The sequence below is a fragment of the Dasypus novemcinctus genome, chromosome 6 (genome assembly GCF_030445035.2).
Source record: "Dasypus novemcinctus isolate mDasNov1 chromosome 6, mDasNov1.1.hap2, whole genome shotgun sequence".
Lineage (NCBI taxonomy): Eukaryota > Metazoa > Chordata > Mammalia > Cingulata > Dasypodidae > Dasypus > Dasypus novemcinctus.
In genome coordinates, this window is record NC_080678.1 from 61,836,579 (window position 1) to 61,861,992 (window position 25,414).

At 33.7% G+C, this 25,414-nt stretch overlaps 1 protein-coding gene across 1 annotated transcript in view; it reads right to left on the reverse strand.

Moving 5' to 3' along the window:
* The window catches only part of LOC101441123 (protocadherin-15), a 1,917,137-nt gene that overhangs the window by 396,856 nt on the left and 1,494,867 nt on the right, over window positions 1-25,414 (reverse strand). The window contains exons 13-15 of the mRNA XM_058298874.2: window positions 14,576-14,782; window positions 3,357-3,491; window positions 103-252 (exon numbers count right to left, since the gene is read on the reverse strand). Coding sequence (XP_058154857.1) covers window positions 103-252; window positions 3,357-3,491; window positions 14,576-14,782 — 492 coding nt within the window. The remainder of the gene's footprint in view (window positions 1-102; window positions 253-3,356; window positions 3,492-14,575; window positions 14,783-25,414) is intronic.

Below are 25,414 nucleotides of genomic sequence, written 5' to 3' on the forward strand. Positions count from 1 at the left end.
AGCAATTTCTTAAGCAATGCATTGTTTGATGTCCATGGAAATAACTGCTTTTAATATATCCTCATATGATAATATATAAATATATAAATATATATATTATACCTGTATGACACTGTCTCCGGGGCTCATATCTGTGTAGACATAGACATCATAGGATATTTCAGGGAAGGTTGGGGTGTTGTCATTTGCATCCATCACTCGAATATTGACGATTACTGGCTCACTTTCCTGTACACCATCAAATGCTGTTATCTTTGAGGAAAGAAAAATCCACTTAATAAAGAAGTTACATAGATACAAACAGCAAATAAGTCACTCCTAAAATTTTAAGACGCTTCTTAGGTATGATTTATGGATTAAAAAGGGAGCTGAATTTTTTTTCAGTAGAAGGAATGAGTAAAACTGTAATCTACATATAAAACTTTTAAAGTGAGAGGAATCATTTATTGAGGATTCTGTTTTGTTTTTAATATGTTCAAATCCAAGCACATTTTAAATAAGAAGATACTTAAAATATCTTAGAGGCTTGAAGGGGTAGATGGAATAGTTGGTTCTTAGAAGTGAACTATCATTTGATCTTAAAAATTTAATAGAAAAATGTATACATTTTTTCCTATATTGTATACAATGCATATAATTGCTTTTATAGTTAACTTACTTACAACAACCAAGAAAATAGGTATCCTGCACATGTAATGTATTTTTCTAGTAATTAAAAAAATGGCAACTTTTAAAGGATTTATTGGGTAAAAGTTCATAGTGATATCCTAATGATATTGTATACATTTCAAGGATGCCTGCTGAGCAAACAACATTAGCCTTGTTCTGGCTGACTTCTGAAACCCACTTTGCTTTAAGACTCTGTATCTAGGTTTTTCTAGAAGCTCTGGTTCAAGGTCTTCTCCTGTTTAAGCTTCTCCAGAAAGAATACACAGCTCCAAAATTTATGCCTTATCTCTCTCTTCAATCTGAAGGAATTTGAATAAAGAAGAGAATTTACTTTTAATCTGTATGGACCTCTCAACCTTACTAGTCCTATATCTATATATGTGCATGTCTAATTTATGATAACTATTTACAATCACACTTTAATGTCTGTTACTGTTTTGGTTTTTGTTTTTCCTCCTTGATTAGCCTAATCCAGGATTTCTTAATCTCAGTATTATTGATCTTATGGGGAAGATGATTCTCTTTTTTTTAGGTTTTAAAACAGCTCTATTAAGGCATAATTTTAATACTATACAGATTAGTCTTTTAAAATGTGGAATTTTTCTTTATTATATTCAGAGATATGTGCAACAATCATTATAATTGAATTTAGAACATTTTTATCATTTTGAGAAAAACACCATACTCTTCAGCTATCACCCTCTGAAAATTTCCCACAATCCTAAGGAACCACAAAACTACTGTTTTTAAAGAGTTTCATATCCTGGACTATCATATTAACTGAAGTATAAAATATATCCTCTTTTCTGTTCACACCTAACATTTTGATGGTTTATCCAAATTGAAGTATCAGTACTTCATTCATTCTTATGGGCTGAATAATATTCTATAGTGTACTTATAAATATAGTCTTGTGTTTTGTTTTAATATATTCTTTATTTATTTTTAAAGAGGATGATTCTTTGTTGTGGGAATTTTCTGTGCATTATAAGATGCTTGGAAACATCTCTGGGACTACCTACCAATAGCATCCCCTCCCAGCTGTGAAAATCAGTGGTCCCCAGACATTACTGAAAGTCTCCTAGGGGAGGGGGAAATCATTCTCAGTTGAGAACCACTTACCTGACCCTATGTCAAAATTTTAAAAATACAGTAACCATATAGATTATGAAATAATTCTTGACTCTGTAGATTCTAGTCCATAGTACCCTAATTGAAGTAATAATGAAAGTATGTTGAAGACAGAAATTCCCATTTTCTTGTTTTTGTCCTGAAAATTGTTTTTCTGGTGGGGAAAATAATGTCAATTTAGCTACACAAACGTTTAAGCAGAAAAAGAGAAATGCATGTTGTAAGGTGAATATTTTCCCACATGCATAACTTGGTCTCTCCCTTCCTTCTCCCCCCCCTCCCCCACATCCCCCACACCCTATTCCCTTGTTTCCTGGGAACAGTACAGAAAGTATTAAAAGGGCTCTGGCCAAGCCTGAAGAAATGAAGGAGTATTTGCTTAATCAGAAGATACCTGGTATGCAGAGCAGACAATAGTTTTTGTTACTGATACTGAGCAAAAGACAAGTTCTTATGCCCAGTGCACTTTATTAACTAATTCCTGAGACACCAGGGTTTCAAACAGAATTTATTTGCTTGTGCAAAGCAAAGGAGGTCAGTAGTCTAAGGGCCCAAAATATGCCCAAGAACTGTAATAATCTTGATAATTTTATAATATCCAGGTATAGCAACTTATGCTAAAGAGTAATTGGGATAGGGCTGGCTCAGATTCCTTCATTAATAAACATTAAGGGACTGAACACATGGGGGGATGGGTGCAAAATGGGGGTGAGTCACAAGGTTATTACAATGGCAAGACAATCAATCAGAGATCAAGGCATCTAGGGATAGTGAGATATAGAATGACGGTCAGTTACAAGGTTTTTCTTATGGATTTCAACTAGGGGAAGGTGGGATGGTTATCATTTCAATAGAAATGTTCATATACAAGGGTAAGATCAGTCTAGAATAATCATCATAATAGTAGGTCTTAGAAATGACCATATACAAAAGTAAGATCCATCTGGAATATATATCACAGTGGCAGGTTTTAGTTGGAAATGACCATATAGAAAGGGTAAGGTTGCTCTAGTCAGCTTAAGTAATTTCAGATATTAACCTTTGGATATTTTATAACATACTAGAAGTGAAAAGGTATCTATATAATGATGCAGTAATCACAATTATTTATTCTTCCTATTATCAATTATTCTTAACCCTCAGTTACAAAACTCTGCACTATCATCTTAATGGATGAAGTTGTTTTTGTACAAAGTCCCTCCATACATGCACCAAAAGGTCACAATCACATTCCTCCGTCTGATAGAGGTCTTGTTTGTCTCTGTGCCTTTGTTCTCCTCCAAATAATCCCCATGTAACTTGCTTCACATTGAGAAATTCTGTCTGTGAACTTCCCTGAATAAAGGATTTTATGATCCGCCTGTGTTCCTTGGATTCTAGGCAAGGGCAGTAATGTGCTGGGACCAGAGGCTGTATTTCTACGGCAGCACAGACGTGGAGAAGTTTTTATAATTTCGGTTTTACTCGAAAATAGTATATGAATTCCTCAAATCATTGCTCTTTTCAGTTAAAAAAAACCTTCCAGTTATTTCCATATACAGACGAAAGCTCTTTACCGAAAAGGTATAATACTGCTGTTCTTCTCTGTCCACCGGTTGAAGTAACGTGAGGAAGCGAGTGATGCCAGTCTGCGTAACGGTGAAGACGGAGGTATAATCATTCAGAAAAAGGTGAACTTCTGGGTCTTTTGTCTTTGGGGGAAAAAAAAACCATTATCCACAATGTTGAATAAATAACTATACTTAGTTCAATACTTGTAACGTGACTTTGAAAAAAATATTACAGAAAAAAAATATAGCTATATTAATTATTTCTAAAGAAAATAGAGAATTGACTAAATTTTAAATCACACATGAACTAAATTATCCAAATATACTGTGATCCATTTTGTGGAAAACAAAATATTGAAACAAGTGCTAGTATAATTAATTTGGAAAAATAAAAATAATAAAAAGAAGAATAGAAAATGATCCAATTGAATATAGTTATACTGTTTATTTAATATCAATATTTTCCAAAACTTCATTGAGCTTGAGAAATATGAACAAAAATCAAAGAAAAGAAATGGGAGTTCACAGTTTTACCAACTGTAATTTACAATTACTTCATTTGTAGTAATAAACTGCACATAAACATACCATGCTGATTAGTGAAAAATGTAAGAATAAAATTGGTTATATATTATTCATTATCTATAAATGTCATGCTTGTATTTTTATCGTATTTTATTGCTATAATGTCTCTCTAAGGGGAGACTTAATATTTATTTTAATTAAAATATTTCAGATTATGTTAAATATAAATGAATTTACCACATATGCCTGATAAATGTCTAGAAAAAATAATATATACTCAAAGAAAGAGGTGATGACAAAAGTTCATGAATGAGAGATAATTCACTTAGCATTGGAAACCTTCACAAAATTATTGTCACCCCTGAAAGATAAGCATTGCATTTATACATGTATGTGTATGTAGGAAGCAACCCACTGTCTCCTTTAAGCAGAAGGCTCTAGTCTCTGCAATTCTGAGAAAAAAAAAAAGGCATAAAGTGGAGGTGTCTGCATAGTGGTCGGGGTCTGCACATTGAAATCAGAAGGCATTTGAAGCCAATAAAATGGAAATATTGAGAGATAGTGTGCTAACAGTGAGGTTGTGCAAAATAGCACAAAGTATGATACAGGGAGGTAAGGTGCTTTCATAGTGCATAAACAGTCCCTTTGATATCCAAAGAAGTAGCAAATTTGCCTCCTTTAGTGAAATGTGAGTTAATATTATAGAAAACTGTTCTATATCTGATGTCAAGACCTGAGGTCTGAGCAGAGAGTAGGGAGTTATTAAAACACTTATAGATTTGACAAAAATAGAACCCACATTATAAAAAGGTCTACATAAAAGTGAGAAAGTTGAAATACACACTTCTATAATAAAAGTGGGGATTCTTTAACCCAAAATATATTTTAATCTATAGGATCACTGTAATTTATATTACAAGAAAAGCATCTTTTAAAACCTTCAATATGTGTGTATTTCAAGTTCCTTTAAATGAGTGTTTTCATCTGAACCTTAGATGAGGAGTTACATATTCATAATATCTCATTGTGGGATAGTTTCTACATCCGTGAGTTTAAGTGTAGGACTATTATCCTGGAACAATAAGAAAAATTAATAATTTTCATTGGCCTATATATTATAAAATGATCAAAGATGTTAAAAGATGTAAATAATCAAGAGGCTTTGTTTTCAAAGAAGTACTTCATGTTTTCAGTTCAGTGTCATTAACTCAATTACTTGGCATTGCTAGAAAGTGGGGTATTTTGATTAATCAACTATGTTACTTAAAACAAAGTTAGATTATTTATTTATACAAATAAACTGTAAAATGTATATAACTAAATATATTTTACACCACATTTTGGTGGATTCTTATTTTGTTGCATTTAAATTCAACTGTAGTTATAAAAATGTTGGTTAATATGAAGTTCTAATTAATAAAAAACTTAAGTATGACTGTCAGTCATTAAGCAAGGATGCTATCTAGCATATTTTCTTTTACTCATAATTCTAGGCCAATAATAACCCAAACTGTGTATGTCTTACTCAATGACTTGCTTACCCAAATATTTGCTTCTTCTTCTTCTCTGCTCAAATCATTGTCCTCCTCTATGTCCTTTATATCTTAATTCTCTCTCATTTTCTTTCCAGCTACTTAATGTTAGCCTCTGTTAGAAAATTTGTTACATATACTCATTCACATGTTCACCACGAATTTTTTTAATATTTTGACCATGCCAAGTATTGTGATAGTACAATATTGCAATTAGTATTAAGTTATGAACTAGTGGGTATATGAGACTGTAGTATAATATCATTGTCCCACAAGCAACAGTCTCATTTTGACAATTTTATAAAAACCCCAAGATTTTCTTTGTCAAATGCATACTACCTGAATGATGATAGTATCATCAGTACTCAGACTTCTATGTGACAAACTGAAATATTAAAGAACTCTTGATAATTTGACTGTTTCAACCTCTTCAGTCCTTATATAATAACAAGGTGGAGAATAAAAGAATCTTTCCCAGAATTTCAGATTATCTGTTCTAGGTAAATAAGATAATGTAATACATCCGGCTAGTAATGTATATGCAGATCATAGTTCATTCCAATTTACCTTGCATGGCTAATCTCTGACTAAAATATAACTCTCCTGAAATTTATATGTACTTAAATTAGTAACCTTTTTATATGTATATATTGCATGCCTAGATGTTATTGGTGAGTATCCTGATACTTATTTTGAACACAAGAATTTAAGAAGGCAGATTTGGAAATGTTCATCCAATTATCATTCAAACGTTAAACATTTAGATATACTTATAAGGACAAATGTGGAACATTACATTTCAGATATGGTACATTATAAGCATTTCACAAAGGACACCATATCATTTTTTTAATTTATGAAAATTTTATGTAGTATCAACATGAATTTTCAAAGGATACATGCCAAAAACCAGAAACCTATTTTTTTATTGACAGTATTTACAATTGTAAATTTGCAGTTCTTGAATAAGCAGTAAGTTTGGGTACACACCAAATTTTGGTAAGGATAAGCGACATGTCAAGTCAAAGTCCTTCTTTATCAATTCCTTTACAAAACAAAATTCTTTCTTTGCCAAGCTGCAAGCTGATTTCATAAATACATTGAATTTTACAGTTCTTACAGTTAAGGAGTGAAATTCAGGCAACAATTTGTATAATGTCACATCTCTGACCAGGTTCATTGTTTTCATGAACTAGGATATGAATGATCAGATAAGCTTCCGATTTATTATTGTGCTAGACATGGTAGATTTCATACAGTACCTGTGCCTATAAATATAATTTTTAAAAAATTAATGCTCCAAATAAATATGTATCAAAAGGATGATTAGTAAATGTTTTTTCCTACTAATATGTTATTTTACCCTAAAATGCACATTCCATGTATACCAAAAAATATGATATTTTACTTCATTGAATTGTATATTATTTTTCTGCAAGGATAATAAAAACTCTGATATGCACTAAGCATGCAAAAATAGGAATGCAAAGATTAACATACATACAAATGCAAAGTTAAAAAGTATGAATAAAATAAATAAAAATATCCCATCATATAGAAGAACTACATTCAAAGAGATAGTATTTCAGAGTTAAAATCAATTTTGGGTTTACAATGGGAATCAAAATATGATATTGCACATACAGAATAATATGCATATATATGCACAAAACATATACATATATACACAAATGTGCACATACATATGTATGCATGCCTAGGTGCATACATATAAAAGACACAGCATAAGAAGAGAGTGACAAGCATTTTTCATTTCATCTGCCAATTTGAATTAATTAGTAGCAGCTGTCTGAAGTACTGTGTTCAAAAGTGTTGCCTCCAAGTTTAGAATCACAGAGAGAATGCCATGATGAATTATTAATGTTTGTCATGGACTATACAACATTTAATAATCAAATACTTGTTTATATTCATAATGGGATTTGGTTTCTACAAAATTTCAGGCACTATAACCAATAATAAGATTTAAATATATTTAAATACTTATAAATTAGTTATAGCTATCTTAATAAATGATAAGGAAGCAATTGACCACTTGTTTTAGTAGAAAAGAAAAGGAAATGAACCACAGCAATTAACAAAACAGCAAATCACAAAATTAAAACCTAGTACCTACAGGAATGCCACCAGGTGGAACCTATTTGAAAATTAAATATGAAATAAAAATGTAAATATAAATTATTACAGGCATGCATATGGCATACACATATATAAATGTAGTAGAAGAGAAAAACCAAACCATTTTCCTATACGATTAAACCCACAATTTTTTCCAAGGTATATTGTTTTCTTAATATTGAGATACATTTTATAACATACATATGATGGATAAATGATATTAATAAAACAAATTAGTACACAGTACCTTTAAGAGTGGACTGAATTAATTTCATACATGCCTTTATTTTTAAGCAATAGCACCTTATACAGGCAGGTGAATTTAAATGGATTTATAACTGAATCATTGCTTTTCTAAAAGCCAAGTGTGTAACCTTTGTTGATTATTGCATCCTATTTTTTCCATAACCAGAATTCAATATAATTGACTTTGAGTGACTCTGCTACTGTTCTCAGAAATGCATCTTAAAAACCATGTGCGTTTCCTACTATTCTTATATCATGTATTATTTTGAAACTATGAGGAGGTAAGAATACTCTGAAAAACATAAATGTGAGGGATCAACATACATATATAAAATATATCTATAGAAAAGGAATATGAATATATATATATATATTTTTTAATTTGTTTACAGTTTCACTGTGACCTTTAGACTTCCTTTGATCAAAAATCTATCCATACTGCTAATGACATCACAACTCACAATCCCGGCTTCTTTTTCTTAAAACTTTGTCTCTTGGGGGCGCGGCGGACTTGGCCCAGTGGTTAGGGCATCCGTCTACCACATGGGAGGTCTGCGGTTCAAACCCCAGGCCTCCTTGACCCGTGTGCAGATGGCCCATGCGCAGTGCTGATGTGTGCAAGGAGTGCTGTGCCCGCAGGGATGTGCCACACAGGGGTGTCCCCCGCATAGGGGAGCCCCACGCGCAAAGAGTGTGCCCCGTAAGGAGAGCTGCCCAGTGCAAAAGAAAGTGCAGCCTGCCCAGGAATGGTGCCACACACATGGAGAGCTGACACAGCAAGATGACGCAACCAAAAGAAACACAGATTCCCGTGCCGCTGACAACAGAAGCAGACAAAGAAGAAGATGCAGCAAATAGACAAAGAGAACTGATGGGGGGGAGGGGAGAGAAATAAATAAATAAATCTTTAAAAAAACAAAAACAAAAAAACTTTGTCTCACTTTTCATTGAATCAAAGGAAGAAAAATAACTTAATTTTTGGACTAACAGGTCCATGTTTGTTCTCTTCTTGGCATTTTCTCTTTGGTACAGCCTGTTCTTGAAGCAACTCAGGAGGGCCGACTGCAAATTCTTCAATAAGAAATTCTCTTTCTGTGCTTGATAATTAATCTACGTATTTGTTAATGATCCCTGTATAAAGCAACATTTCTCTGTCTCTCTTCTCAAACCTTTATCTCAATGGTGATTAATTTCAGTAATTCTGGCTCTAAGAAACAGTAAGGCTTTAGCATGTAGTAAGAGCCTTGTCTATAAATTAATAAGGTCTTGAAGTTTTCTTTTGTTATATAGATCTTTAAATAACCAAGCAATGATCATATTTTACTTTATAAAAATAAGGAGAGCTTGGGCAGGAAAAAAGGTGATTTAGAAGGGCATAAATCCATCTTCAAATATATTAATAACTATTTCACAGATTTATTCATGTCAGCAAATGGAAAATTTAAGGAATAATGGATGAGTTACAAGAAGACTGATTGCAATGCAATATAATGAAGAACTTACTAAGAATTAGAATTGTTCAACCATGGAATGGGCCATATTGTGAAACAGTTAATTCAACATCATTGGTTTTTTAAGGCATATGTTAGAGATCCTTATTCCTTCATTTATGTCTGAATTTATTAGGTTCATTAAGTAATTACTAGTATCTACTAAGTGATGGGAAGTATGTAATGTCCTCTGTACACAAAAATGCTTGAGTATAGGACCTGTCTTCAAAGGGCTTAAATTTAATGAGCAAGAGAGACACCTACAACAAAGCTAGAAGTATAACATTAGGGAAATGCAGATGAAGGGCATGAAACTCAATTTAGAGAATAAGCAGTCAGGAAAAGGTTTTTATAACAAGGGAATACCTGAGTTGAATTCTAAACACTGAGCATAAATTCAGCTTCAATGATGGAAGATGAAAGATTTCAAAGCATAGAAATATATCAACAGGCAAGTAAATAAGGTGCAGATTGGCATATACAGGAAACAAACAGTTGCCAAGTTTAATAGGTTAAATAGAAAGTTTTAGAAAATGAGGCTTCAGAAATATTCAGGTATCAAGTAACAGAAAGTCATGTAAACCATATATTAAATTTCATGTATGTGAGCTAGAATTTTTTCTGTAGATAAATAGGACCCACACATGTATATTGGATAGACGCTTGACATAGTAAGATATGAGATTTATTGAACACTCTAGTGAATGAGAGAGTGGTGAATTTGTGTAAGAAAAAAATTAGAGGCAAGAGGGAAAGCAATAATTCTAAAATGAAAGATTAACGGTGATATTTGTAAGGATGGAAATGAAAAAAAGATTCAATAAATATTTAGGGAATGAAATATTTGTAGAATTTTCAGTTATAATGAATAAAAGAAACAGAGAAAAACTAGGAAGACACTTAAATTTCCAGCTCGTATGGTCCAATAAGCTGTTAATAAGTGCCTGAGTAACGGGTTTTAGGAAAAGACTTCATAAAGTCAGATTAAACTACCTCTAATATTCTATGAATTTACTTAAAGATATAGCTATAAAGAAGTTGTAAGTTATAGGTATATTAGAAACCTTTGTCACTAGGATATTGGACATATTTGTTCACCTTTTGGGAACCTAATGATAATCATTTGCCGTAGATAATTTTAGAAAGAGATTGATCTTAAATAAGTTACTAGACATCTATTGTTTACTTATTTGGCATTTTTACAAAAAAAAAAAAAAGGGAAAAAGCAATCATGACACTCTTTGTGTTTCATCTTTGGGAAATTTTTATCTCCAAGCCCTCTCCACTAGTTCCAAATAAAGGGTCAGGCCAAGGCATCAGTGATTGCTATCATATAACGTTTTGCTTGAATGAGAGGAAACACCCGGTGAACATGAGGCCCAAAATGTTACCCAGCTGTTATATGATATAGCCAGTAGTCAAACCCAATGCTATCCATTCCAAAGTTCAACCTCTTAAGTAGCACAAAATGCTTTCCTCTTCCCACCTTTTCTACCAGAAACATCTGGGAGTATTTAATAGACAAAACCGGCACTATAAATCACCAAAGGTAGAATTCTATGTAGCATTTCTCAAAGGTTTTAGACCCAAGAGGTCTCCATACCTCACCACAGCAACACTTTGGGAATCCTACTGTCCTTTCAAAGTTCTTTGGAACCCAGTGTCAACATTAATAGTTTTAAAGTGAATGGAAAAATCCAGAGAAATAAGGATGTACATAAGCAAGAATAGGGTTTAGCATGAAACTATTAAATAATATAGACACACTGAACAAACATAAACAAATAAAATGTTGCTATTGTATAAAAACTACCACTGAATATTTCTCTTTAGGATTTAGTTTTTATTAGCCACTCCATCCATGAAGGTATGGCTTAAACTAGTATAAACTTCCAAATTTTCTAGTCACTGCGTACAATATGGGGATGCATCTAATTAAACAATATGAAATAATATCCATATCAAAGTTTGTGGGACCTCACCAGGCCTGCAAAATATATTCCTTAGTCTGGATAAAACTTACTAAGAAGACTCCAGGTATATTCTAATGAGGACTAACTGAAGACTTTTTATGTGCTACTCATGAAATTATTAAAAGTCATGGAATCCATAAAGCCCTGAACTGACATGCAATTTTCTATATATGTGCACTTTTCTAGAAAGAAAGCTTTATAGCATTCATCAGCTTTAAAATTTAGTGATTGCCAAAAGAAGCTCTGTTCTAAAAGAGTACTAGCCACATTCCTAGGTTTTCTCAGTATTCTAGAAAGAAGTAGATCTAAATGTTTATAGTTACTTTGTGCTGGAAATGTCAAAGACCAAGACTGCTAGAGACTAAAATCCGTCTATTGTCTTCTTTTTCCTCCAGTTGGAGGAAAAACCAGAACCATCATAAAATATTTAATTTGGTTTTGGCAATATTTACTTTTAATTTTCATGTTCCAAATTAAATAATGGCATTAAATGTGATTAAATAGCCTGATTAAAATATATTTATTGATGAAATAATTATACTATTGCCAGTGCTTGGCAAATATGCATTAATTGACATTAGCAGGAATTTTTTCAGCCAATTGTGTGTATGCATTGATTTTCATTATTTTCATACAACTTTAAAATTTATCTAAAATGTCCATTTGTTAAATGAAAAGATTATACCACAAAACCCTTTCTCCTGAAAGTATATCACTCTAAAAATATAAACACAATTTTGTATTCCCCAAACTGGGGCTATACAATCTCTTTCTGAAAATAACACAAGTATGATGTGGGGTATATAAACAAACTGTCTAGATCGAATTAATACCAGCACAATTAAATATGAGGCATTCAGTCCTATATAAATAATCTTGCAATTACATATGTGTGTGTATATAACAGTAAAAAAAAAAATAAGTGCTTTTAAAGAGCCTTCAAAAGCAGTATTTTTTCTATGTATATCATAAAGCAAATAATATTAATTATATAGCAGATCCTTAAATGGAAATATCTTTTAAAATATAGATTTTAAATGTAATCTATATTTCTCATTATTTAATATTCCAGTCCACTTAATCTTTCCCCAACTAAGTATGTGAACAAAAATTCAAGTCTATATTTCCTTAAAAACAGGACCCATTCTTTTAAAAATATAAAAATAGAACTTGCTGCTTAATCTTTACTTATCCTATAATCATAACTTCTGTAGTCCAAAAAGCTAATATCTTTAATTAGAAATGAAACCCCAATTTAAAACTCAAAAGAAATTTACTACTTGTTGTGTCAGTTTTTCATGGGGGTATGTTGATGTGTGATCTTATACACATACAGACAGACATACAAATACTCAACTTGCTCCCTAAAATTTGGTGATCTCAACAATCAGACTTGGCAATAAGTCAATGAAAACTACCAAAGCAGGTCTAATTTTTTTCACTCAATAATTAACCCTACATAAATCCCTTATTTGGGCAGTAAAGATCAACTAGGACTCTAGCAAAAATAAAACATCATTGAAGAAAATGTTATGACCTTAAGAAAGTATTAATGCTTTTACCTGAATTATTTTATCACTATGTTTCATTATAATGGTCAGTCTATATAAAGTAAATAGGGACTATCTAGCCTAGTGCTTATAAGCAAGAGTTTTGATTCCCATAGGCCTTAGTTGTAGGTTCAGCTCTACCATTTACTAAGTCTGTGATCATGATTAAGGCATTTAAAATAGATCCAATATCCCATTCTATATCATGGGAATAATAACAGTGTCCATCTATTATATTCGCTTTGTTATCTGAGGAAAATAGAGTGAGGTATTCAGTACATTGTTTGAAATGTACCAAGAACACAATGACAGTTATACCTCAATGACAGTTGTTGAGATATGATAAGAAAAGAGATGGGAGAGAATGGGAGAGAATAAGGACAAAAAATGTGGGATGGGAGTAGAAAAGAAAGCTAAGGGAGATATGTGGGAAAAGGCAGCGTATGCACATCCACTGTAATAGCCTCTATTAAAGGTCATACAATTTCTTCAGAAAAAGCAAAAACAAAAAATGTAGAATTGGCCTCTTAATTTACAAAACTGATTGAAAGTTCCATATAATCAGATTATTGGTGTTATTCTAGAGCTATACCATCCAATAATGTAGCCACCAGGTACATACGACTATTTAAACTCATAAAAATTAAATTGAAAGAATCCTTTCTCAGCCTAGCCACATTTCAACTGCTCAGTAGTTATATGTGGCTAGTAACTACCATACCAGATAGGACAGCTACAGAACATTGCTGTCATTGCAGAAATCTCTGCTGAACAATACTATTCTAGAGGGTGACATTGTTCAGTCAGGACTTTTTTGTTTGCAAGTGACGGGACACTCTTTTTTTGAAAAAGAAGACATTTTGTATAATACTATGGTAGTTTATAGAATCAAAGGACAATCCTTAGAACTAGGATGGCTCTGGAGACCTGCTAACTTATAAAACTGAGACTCCATAGTACTCTCTTCTCTGCTTACCTCTGGTAGGCTTCATTTCTCCCACTGATGATAGGCTTTCTCCATAATGTCAGAAAACGCTCAGATACAATGGCCTCAGAGCACATCCATGTCTTTAAAACATGATGCCAAATTCTATTAGTTTTATATTTTAATTGTGGAGAGGAATATGGCTGTTCTGGTACAAATTTTTGGCCATTTGTCATAACAATCACTGTGTCTATGGAGGTAAAATACTCTGATTTTCCCTGCTGGGATCATTTCCCATTCATGTAATTAGTGTCAGTACAAGAAAAAAAGAAGAAAATGGTGTATGTACTTGGAGAGCATTAGCATAAACATAAACACTGCCAGAACTGTGAGCTGGTCATCTGCCCCTGAATGTGTGTGCTCTTTCTAAATAACATATAATCATATTGGAAAAAAAGTCCAAATATATCACACTCTGGGCTTCCTTCATGGTTTTTAAATTCATTTTGTAATACTAGTGTTTTTGACGTATCAACAATTATATAAAAGTTTTGAACCTGTATTAATAAAGGAGGATCGCCCTAGTGATTTAGCAAACCCCTAATCTAATATTTATTTTCTCCAAGATACTGAATATCTGTAAACTGAGAAGAACTGTTTCTGAAATCAAGCATATTTTTAAAGTAACCTGTTTGTGGTATTCAATTGCAACACTAAAATTCTCATATATTTTTAAGACCTTGCTGTCTATAGTTCATGTAAGCATGTCTTTGTAATATTTCCTTTTAATATAATTATAAGAAGATATGTGTTAACAAAAAGCTATATATATATTAAAAACTTACATCTTCTATGTCCTTGTCCAGAACTACAATCCTTAGAGGTGTGGTCAAATTCAAACTGTCAGAGATGGTTGCTCCCACAGGGGCAGATTCCAGGATATAGCCTTGATAACTGGGCATTGTGAAATATGGGCTCTGATTGTTTTCATCCAATATTTCAATGTGTAGACTGGCAAAGGCAGGAAGAGGATGACCATTGTCTTGTTCTGCCTAAAAAAAAAACAACAAAAAATGTTAAAAAATACTAGCAAACCAGATGCAACTGCAAATGAAAAGGATTATACATCATGATCAGTGGAATTTATCCCAGGAATACAACGATGGTTTAACATAAAAAAAAATCAATCACTTTAATGCATCTCATTATTAGAACAAAGGTAAAAAATGATGTGATTATCTTAATTGACTCAGAAAAGACATTTGACAAAATTCAATACCCCTTCATGAGTAAAAGTCATAAAAAGAGGAATAGAAAGAGACTTCTCCAAAATGATAAAGACCATTAATGAAAAATCCATTGCCAGCTTCATGTTCAATAGTAAAAGACTGAAAGGTTTTTCCAAAGTCAGAAACAAGAAAAAATACCCACTTTCACCATAGCTATTCATCACTGTACTAGAAGTACTAGCCATGATGTGGGCTATGGGTGGGAGGCTCTTTGTCTCTTAAGAGATAACCTAAGTGGTCTGTGACTTGTGGGTGTGGAACGGTAAGAGGCTGCAGTCCTGCCCTTGGTGACCATGGCAACGACTCCAGTCCCAGGTAACAGTTTAATTATGAAAAGTCTATAAACTTTAAATATTCAGGGAAAATGCAAACCAAATGTGCTAGAAGCTTATCTAGAATGTATGAAGTCCATGCCAAAAGCTTACCTAAGATATGAAAGATATATGATAATTCAAGCCTAATGAGAACTGAAACAAAAGGATCATTTGGCCTTTCTTCTCTGTATAAAAGGGACTCAAAAATCTTGTTCGGAGCTCGGGATTGAAACAGAAAGCTCCCAGTCTGGCCGGCCATCAATAAACCATTTTTCCTTCTCAAAATCATTCCTGAGTCCTGGCCTCTCTATATGCAAATAACTGAACCTCTCTCAAATTCTACAACATTTTGGGGGACTCATCCGGCATTGCAAATGAAGGCCAGAGATGGTAGCATTTTGCTGCCCCTTCCAATTCCCCAAGGAAGTCAGGAGGACTTGGGTGAACCCCAAATCTGGGTGCCTCTGGATTAAATTTAATCCAGAAAAGATGTGGGCTCCACCAGAATCTTCCTGACAAAAATCAAGGGCAATGGGAGGTCTGAAGAGAAAGATTCTGGGAATGAAAAAGAACTCTGAACATGGAAGAAGGTAAGACTCCCTGGGTGAGCACAGTCTGGAAAGCCCTAGCTCTAATTGCTAGGAAGGGGAGGCTGATCACCTCCTGAGAGAACCCTAGTAGTCCCAGAAAATTGGGGGGAAGCCATTCTCTCTAGGTCTGGAATAAGGAGAAAAAACAGGGAAAAGCCTGGTGTTTTGGGTTTGTCTAACTGCATGTTAGAATCTGGTGCTGGTCTTATATCCACTAAAGGAGTGGAGCTTGATTTTAATAGGAAGGGTTGTTTATAGGTTCGAGTCCTAATGTACTGGAAATTGGTCTGGATTTTTAAAAAACTTGGTTACCAGAAAATGGATTGGCTTTGCTAGTGAAGTTTGGTCTGGGTGTAAAGTTTAGCAGTGAAAAAGGTCTAGCTGGAATCTTTGTTATGGTGCTGAATTGTGAATGAATTCACTTTATACCAAATGTTAATATTAAGTGTTCTCTCTAAGGTTTGTGATGGCTGCAGGGGCAGCCATGCTGAAAATATATATAGAACCTGTTTGTCAGATTAGTGACCTTTGTGCTTCTGTCTGTGTCAGCTCAATGGTAGTGTCGGAGTTGTGTGGTTATGTAAAGAAGAATTTAGTTGAGCTGGAACCATCCCTTGCCATTGGCAAGGGGGTGAAATGATTATGGGGCAACACTGAGGAGTCTGGATGTTTGCAGAGTCTAGATGTTTGTGCATGCTCTGCTGTCTTATCTCTGGTCTGCCCTTTTGCCAGGGCTTGGAGGCCATCTGTGTCTATGCCATGCACCCAAGTTTGTTGGGGCTGCCCCAGTCAGGGTGGCTGGGTCCCCAGGAGGGGTGCCGAATTTGAGTAGGTTCTGCCTGCCCATTTTGGCAGAAAGCTGGAAAGAGGGGAGCAGCTTGCCCCTTTCCAGTGAGTCCACACCTTCTATTCATAAGCTGCATTCCTATTTGATTGTTGAGCACCCAACTGCCTGGAAGGGGGGGAAGTGAAGGGGTGAAAAACAGAATCAAAATAAATGAAGTAAAGTTCCTTCCCTAGGGTGTCCAGGCCAAAATCTCTCTCTCTGTAAGACTGTAGAAATACTTTGGAATGTTTTAGAACTGTAAAATCATCTGAAGAAAGGAGGTTATGGTTTGAAACAATAGACCGCTAATCACTTTTCAATGGTCTGGCGGGAACTTCAGGGTTGTGAAACTACAGAGGGGAAAAAAAAAAAAAAAAGGAATGAAACCCCACTTTAGAATCAATGTTTGGCTTTTGTCAGTTGCTGGCGCCTAAGAATTCACGGTAAAAAGATAAAAAGGTAGTTTAAAATTAATCTTTAAATGCCAATACTTTCTTGCTGGTGAATTACATGCAAAACTTGCAGATGAGAATTTGTCCCATTACTAAGAAAAGGCAGGACTTCAAAGAATTGTTATTAATAAAATTCTTGTAGCTTAATTAATAAAGGTATCCAATTAACCTTAAGGTTAAAAAATTAATAAAATCTGTGACTGAGTTAACATCATTTATAAATGCATTTATATTATAAAACAGTGGAAAGATAACAACTGAAATTATAGCTGGGTGAATTTAGCCTGAAACTATTATTTAAGTGTAAATTCTAAACTAACTTTACCTTCATATATGGTTGCTTCGAGCCTAGCCTCACCCCTTGCCTTTGCCTGTGGTTGTTTCATAACAGCTCCTCTCCTACTTGTATTAGTAACCCTGCTTTCTCTCATGAATGTAAGTGTGGACTGGATTGCTACCTGGTGGAATTCTTAGCCCTTGGGTTTAAAGGACCACTGGAGTTTTACTATCTCCAAGGCCTGGGGGGAATAAAGGGAGTCTCCTGCCTTGACTGTCAGTGTTCCTAGGAGTGGCAATTCATGAGAGAAACAGTTTGTCTCCCTGAGGCTTCCAATAGCCTCAGTGAATATACATAGAATTAGTCTTGTTGCTTATCAAAATTCTGCTAAATTCAAGGTAAAATATAAAGTTCTAAAAAAAAAAATGGCACTAAAGCATTGGGAACATTTTGGTTACAAGCCATTAGTTAAGAAACAAAATTCTTGTGTAAAACTGCATGGTCATAGTGTAAAACTGCACAGTCATAGTGCAAATTAAGAAAAGTTTCAGGAGTCTTTGAAATGTTTTGCAGTCACACTTATTTTGTAAAAAATGGAAGTTTTAAGTAACTAAAGTTATGTTTTTGTGTCAAACTATTCATGTCTGCCTATTTGCTCAAATTGTTGACATTAAATATGCAGTTATATAAGTAATATATATATATTTCTGGACCCCAAATTAAGCCAAACAGTATATAAAATAATACAAGTTATAAGTAACATCAGTAAGTTGTGTTTCTGTGTCTAACTCTATTTGTGTCTTCCCATTTGCTCAGTGTATGTCTTCATACATCAGGATGATAGTATCAAATTAACAAATGAGAATTCTTAACAGAGCTCTATTCAAATTGTTAAAAATTAAATATATGTGAATAAATATTCTTGGAGCCCAAATTAGACTAAGCAGGATTTTAAAAAGTCATATGAAAATCTGATTATAAAAACTATTGTGAAAGGGCTTCCTCCTTGCAAGAGCTTTGAGGGCAAAACTAGGTGTGGCAGATTAAACCTATCTACTAGGCTAGGGAATTAAGAATCAGTTTGCCCTGTAATTTCCCAGTTTAAACTTCTTGGCAGCCATAAAATGTAAAAAACAAAGATTAGTTTAGTTTTCACATAAAAGAAGAAAATACAGATTAATGTAACCTGGCAGCTTACTGCCTCAGTCTCCCACTCCCAGGTTAAACAGCAACAAAGGAAACCAGCTTAAGCCAGTCCTATAGGCAATAAAAGATGCCCAAGAAAGAGCTATGTCAATACCAATTCAGCACTAAATTTCATTCCTTATTTGACAAAGGGGAGCAAGTAAAAACTAAAATGGTTAGAACGTAATGAAGGAAGGGGTTAAATCACAAACTTTTGCACGGGAAAGTTACAACTTCTTGGATAGACTGTAACTTCTGAAGTAACCAATCTATGGAGAAACAGAAGAAGAGCTTGTGTGCTAGGCTTAGGGGTATAAAGTGTGTCATTTTCTTTGTTTGGGTCACCAGCCATATTTTCTGGTTGTGTGGCCCTTCTTGCAAGATTGAGAATAAATTCTTTTCTTCCCCACAATTGGGTGAGCCTTATTTTCTTTCAGAAGAATTCTTCCCAACAAAAATAAAGGTAATTCGTGGCTCTATTAAAAAATTTCAGTAAGTAAAGAAAAGTCCATAAAAACTATGGAGACAACAACAGAAGCGGACAAAAGAAACAAGACGCAGCAAAAAGACACAGAAAATAGACAACCGGGGGAGGGGAGGGGAATTAAATAAATAAAAATAAATCTTTGAAAAAAAAACAACAAAAAACTATGGAGAGATCTTTCCAGGATTATAATTAAATGAACTAAGCAATTGTGTAATGTGTTTTGAAACCTGGAAGTCAATGTGCTTTTAAAAAAATTATTCATTTTCATAACTTAAACAAAGGAAAATTTTAGCTTCCTATAAAGAGAAAAAGAGAACATTCCTTGCATAAACTATAATGGTTTGAATTTTATTTAGCTTAAGTGTAATCTCCCATAGTTAATTTATAAACTAAATTAACATTATATGTACAAAATCTTTAAAGTAATAAAATTTAAGTTCATGTTTATAAAATTAAGCTAAAGAAATTGTAGATATGCTCTCTTAAAGAAATAAAGTAAATTTCTTTGGTTAGTAATTATAATTTACTAAGTTTACTTAAATGTAAGGTAACTAGTCAATGTGGTTGTAGTCAATTATAAAAAGTTTGTAAAACATCTTCCAAACTGAAAGCATTTAAATAATTCTAGTTCTAGAAGTCATTATTACATAAAAACTTGGATTGGTATTGGTTGCAAAAAATAACTTGATGGTAATAAAACCTGTCTGAAGGCCACTGCAAGGTGCATATTTAAGTAAATGTAATAAAAAGTTATCTTGATTCTATTGGGAATCTTCTGTTTTCATTTTAACAATGGAAAATAGTTTTTTTCCCTCTATTACTAAAGTAAAGTACCTACTGTTATCTTAGTGGTAAAATTGTGTAAGTAAACAGTCATTTGATATATGATCTGTTGCATTAAATTGTTTAAAATATATATATAAAAACAAGGAATAAACTTTAACATTGTCAAACTCTTTTGTGCATTCAAACCAGGCCTTGAATACATTGCAGGTTGCCTCTCCATGTGAGTTATTGGCTAGGCTGGTCACTGACCCTCAATTAAAAATATTTGCTATATCAGCCTCTGGTTCTGCTCCTGAAGTCGATGGAAACTACGTTGCAGTTTCAAGCTCCTGCAGCAGCCAATGATGACTTGGAACAGTCAAGTGTACAATGGATATTGCCTCCAGACTGGCACTGTTCCATAGTGCCAGAGAGGACTATGCACCAGGCTGGTAGAATTCTGGAAACTCTCTAGAATCAACAATGCTGCGACTTGCTCACTGTGTGAAGAACATGCTAAAGGGAGCCACAATACCAGGATACTGTAAGTAAAACTTAAACACAATTGACATTATGACCTGCTCCCATGGAGAGATAACATGTAAAGTATTACAAACCTGATACTTAAAACTATTAATTGCAACTCTGAATCCTTATGCATTAAGTAATACATTAGTTAATATTAAGTGCTGTACTTTTATCCTGTAATAAATATATGCCTAATAATTATAACATTATCTTTTCTATTTTGGATCAAGTGCAAAAGTATAGTAGACATGTTAAATTCCTGGTAAATTCATTTCTAAACAGTTAATAAATATGTCTATAGAATAAAGTGGCAGTCTCAACCAAGCTCAATCAAATTACTATTCCACTGTACTCTACTGTGTAGCAAAAATGAGGCTTGCTTGCTAATAATGAGTCACCTATTGAACAAGTCAAAATTACCAGAAATTGTGCAATTAAAACCAAAATGTAAAAAAAAAAACAACCCTTTATTCTGTAGTTCTAATCACTCCCACAACTAAAAACTAAGAAAATTTCCAACTTGGTGTTCTAATCCTGAATGAAACCAGTTGCCCAAAGTGTGCCAGTTCACCAGGAGCAACTGACAGAGCACATGAGTGCCAGTCATTAAACAGCTTGAAATGTGTCTTCAAACAAAGCTAAGTATCTTTTGCAATTTCTCTGTAAAAATAAATAACTTAGAATATATATATATATATACTGTTTCCACCAGCTTTTAAAAAGAGGTGCCATCTTTATAGGCACCTAACTTTGTCTACCTCTGTAATCCAATGTCCTCTTTTAAAAACGGGTATTCCAAATTTTTAATTAAGTTTGTTTCTTTCAGAACGAACATCTAATTAACCATATGAAAATTTCATCCAACTTCATGCAGAAGGCCAGATCCATATTCCTCCAGTTAAAATAAAAGAGTTTCACATCTTGTTAGGCAATGACTACAGTCCATAGCCAGCAGGAAGCAGTTACAGAAAAGAGATCGTTTCCCTTCAGTACCCCTTTAAAATTAAAGGTGTAAACTCTTTAAGAGTAAAACAGGATTGATAGATGAATCTGGAGCCTGGCTGAAAATCTAGATGGGTGCTGGTGGCCCCGGGATGACTGCAGGGCGACCCCTGCCCCAGGATTCTGCTGTCTGGAGTAAAAACTTCTAAACTTCTAGGAACAAGCTCCTGAATGCTACACTGAAAATTGATAAGTAAAGTAATCAGTCAAAACAACAAACAGCCATCCACCTCATAGCTCCAACAATAATTATGCCAAAGCTTAGCAAGTTAAACTTTGGCATAAGGGGGGAAATGATGTGGGCTATGGGTGGGAGGCTCTTTGTCTCTTAAGAGATAACCTAAGTGGTCTGTGACTTGTGGGTGTGGAACGGTAGGAGGCTGCAGTCCTGCCCTTGGTGACCATGGCAATGACTCAAGTCCCAGGAAACAGTTTAATTATGAAAAGTCTATAAACTTTAAATATTCAGGGAAAATGCAAACCAAATGTGCTAGAAGCTTATCTAGAATGTATGAAGTCTATGCCAAAAGCTTACCTAAGATATGAAAGATATATGATAATTCAAGCCTAATGAGAACTGAAACAAAAGGACCATTTGGCCTTTCCTCTCTGTATAAAAGGGACTCAAAAATTTGTTTGGGGCTCAGGATTGAAACAGAAAGCTCCCGAGTCCAGCCGGCCATCAATAAACCATTTTTCCTTCTCAAAATCATTCCTGAGTCCTGGCCTCTCTATATGCAAATAACTGAACCTCTCTCAAATTCTACAACAACCAGACTAATTAGGTTAGGATAAGAAGGCATGCAAATTGGAAAGGAAAGAGTAAAACTATCTCTATTCACAGTCCACAAAATGCCATTAGAGAAAATCCTAAGGAATCCACAAGAAAACTGATGGTCAGGCTCAACTTGGCCAGGTAAAGGTGCCCAGTTGTTCTGGTCAAGTAAGCATTGGCCTAAATGTTACTGTGAGGACATTTCATGGACTCAAATCACTATCGATGTGGGCTATGGGTTGGAGGCTGTTGGTCTCTTTGTGTCCTGACTTGTGGGTGTGGGACAGTAGGAGGCTGCAGTCCTGCCCTTGGTGACCATGGCAAAAACTCCAGTCGCCGGAGGCAATTGAGTAATGCAAACTCTATACCAGTCAGTCCATGGAAACTCTGATGGTGGTGATGCCAAAGCTTAAGGGAACTTGGACTTGGCTTCAAATGGGAAATATAATATAGCCTGTGCATAAATTAAAAATCATCTAATTCTGTATCCAAGTGTGCCTAGTCTCTAAGAATCCAGTTAAGTGATATAGGCCCTAAGGGCTTTGACTGTTCAGAAAGGATGTAAGACTCAATGTGTATTCAAAGTTGTACCCAGAAGGAATGTGGGCAAGATGCTAATTCAAGCTCACCTGAAATGTGGGCGATATGTTAATTCAAAACCTATCTGGTACTCAGGCAAACACTTAACTAACAAAGGAAGTAGTTTTCTTTGATAAAAGCACCATTTGACTCCCCACCCTGTATAAAAGGAACTTGAAAATCTTGTTCAAGGCTCAGGTTTGAAACAGGAAACTCCCGAGTCCAGTGGGCCATCAATAAATCATTTTTCCTTCTCAAAATCATTCCTGAGTCCTGGCCTTTCTATACGCAAATAATTGAACCTTTCTCGATTTCTACAACATAAATTGATCACATCTGTGGCTGATTAAATCAACAATCAACTGAGGAGACTGCTTTCAGCCATGAGAGATGTCTCTGCCAATCAGTTTAAGGCATTAAAAGGAGAAGTGATGATTTCAGCAGACGGAATTTCCATTTCTAATTCAGACAACCATCTTCTCTTGGGGAAGTCATCACGGACCTTCATCAGAGTTTCTGGCTTGCAGCCTGACTGTGCACCCCCACAGTCATGTGAGACAATTTGATAAAGTTTCATAATATTTAGAGGTGCCCTGCTGGTCTTTTTCCCTAGGAACCATGACTAATACAAACTATTAAAGCTAATGAATGAATCCACCAAAATGGTAGGGTAAAAGATTTACATGGAAAAATGAAAGGGACTTCTATAACTAGTAATGAACAATCTGAGTGGGAAATTAAGAAACAATTTTATTACAATAGCATCTAAAAGCATAGAATATCTAGGAATAGATTTAACCAAAGAGGTAAAAGACTTGTTCATTTCTGAAAGAAGTGAAATATTACAAATAAATGACAAGGCATCCTATGTTCATGGAGTTAATATTTTTAAGATGCCAATACAGATTCAAAGCAATCCATATCAAAGTGCCAGCAGATTTTTTTGCCTAAGTGGAAAAGGCAATCCTCAAATTCATATAAAATATCAAGGGATCCAGATAGCTAAAACAAAACAAAACAAAAAAATAACAAAGTTGGAGAACTCACATTCCCTGATTTCAAAACTTACTAAAAAAACTTACAGAAATGGAGTGATAGTGGCATAAGGATAAACAGATTGATAAATAAAAGTGAATGGATAATCCCAAAATAAATTCCCTCACATTTATGATCAGTTGATTTCTGACAAAGTTACCAAGTACATGCAATGGTGAAAGAAGAGTCTCTTGAACAAATGGTAATGGTATGAAGATGGACTCCCAATTCACACCATATGAAAGTGCTAACTCAAAATGTAATAAGGTCCATAGGCATATTCTAGGCATATTTTTTCATATATTTCCTATTATTAACACTATGAATTAGTATTGTACATTTATTACAGTTCATGAGGAACAATCTTATTTTTGTATTGTTAACCACAGTCCATCATCCACCACATGGTTCACTGTATTATACAATCAATTTCTGGATTTAAATGCAGTAAGACTTAACCAAAAGCACTAAAACCAAATAACTCCTAGAATATAACAGAGAAGTTATCTTCACAAACTTGGATTTGGTAATGTTTATTAGGTATGACAATGAAACCCAAGTAACAAAAGAAAGAACAGATAAATTCAACTTTATAAAAATTCAAAAATTTGTGCATCAAAGATTATCAAGAAAGTAAAAAGACAACCCACAGAATGAGAGACAGTAACTGCAAATCATATAGCTAATAAGGGCTTAATAACACTTACAATCCAAAAACAAAAAAGGCAAAAATCCAATTTAAAAAATGGCCAAAGGTCTTGGATAGTTATTTCTTCAAAGGATATATACAAATGATCAATAAGCATATGAAAAGTTGAATATCATTAGCCATTAGGGAAATACAAGTCAAAAGCACAATGATATACCACTTCACACCCACTAGGATATAATGATATTTGAAAAAAAAAATGTAATAAAAAAGTCTTGGCAAGATTGGGGAGAACTTGGAATTTCTGTAATTTTTTATGAAATGTCAAATGATGCAGACTCTGTGGAAATAAAAAGTGAAGATAGTTTGAGGGAATTATTAATAAAATGTTTAAATGAAAGAGAAAAATATCCATAAACTAAAAACGTATACTTTTTCTCTTCCATATCATCTCATTCCACACTAATGATTAAATACTCAAATAATTCATAATTCTCTATAAAATTAATAGATTATGTCTCTATTTGTTGCCCATTGAAATTTCCCAACAGCATCATATAAACGACAAAGATAATTTCAATGTAATATTTAATAGCTGAGGAATTTCAAACTATTTAAATAAAAACATGTTATCCAATAAAATTAACATGCATGTATTAAGCATATAGTTATTTTCTTTCCTTGATTTAAGTGTAAGAAATTGATATTTCTATTAAATTTTCTTAGAAAAGATCAAAGTTGTAAAAATGTGAATACAAAATCATCAACTCTTAACTTTTCTCTTTAAAAAATGTATCCTATAATATAATAATCCAAAAAGTTTAATTTAGCTAAAGATTTCATCAGAATTGATTTCTAAAATCTCCAAACTTTATGAGAAACCATTGATATAATTCAACATCATGTATATTTATTGAAATAGATTCAAATT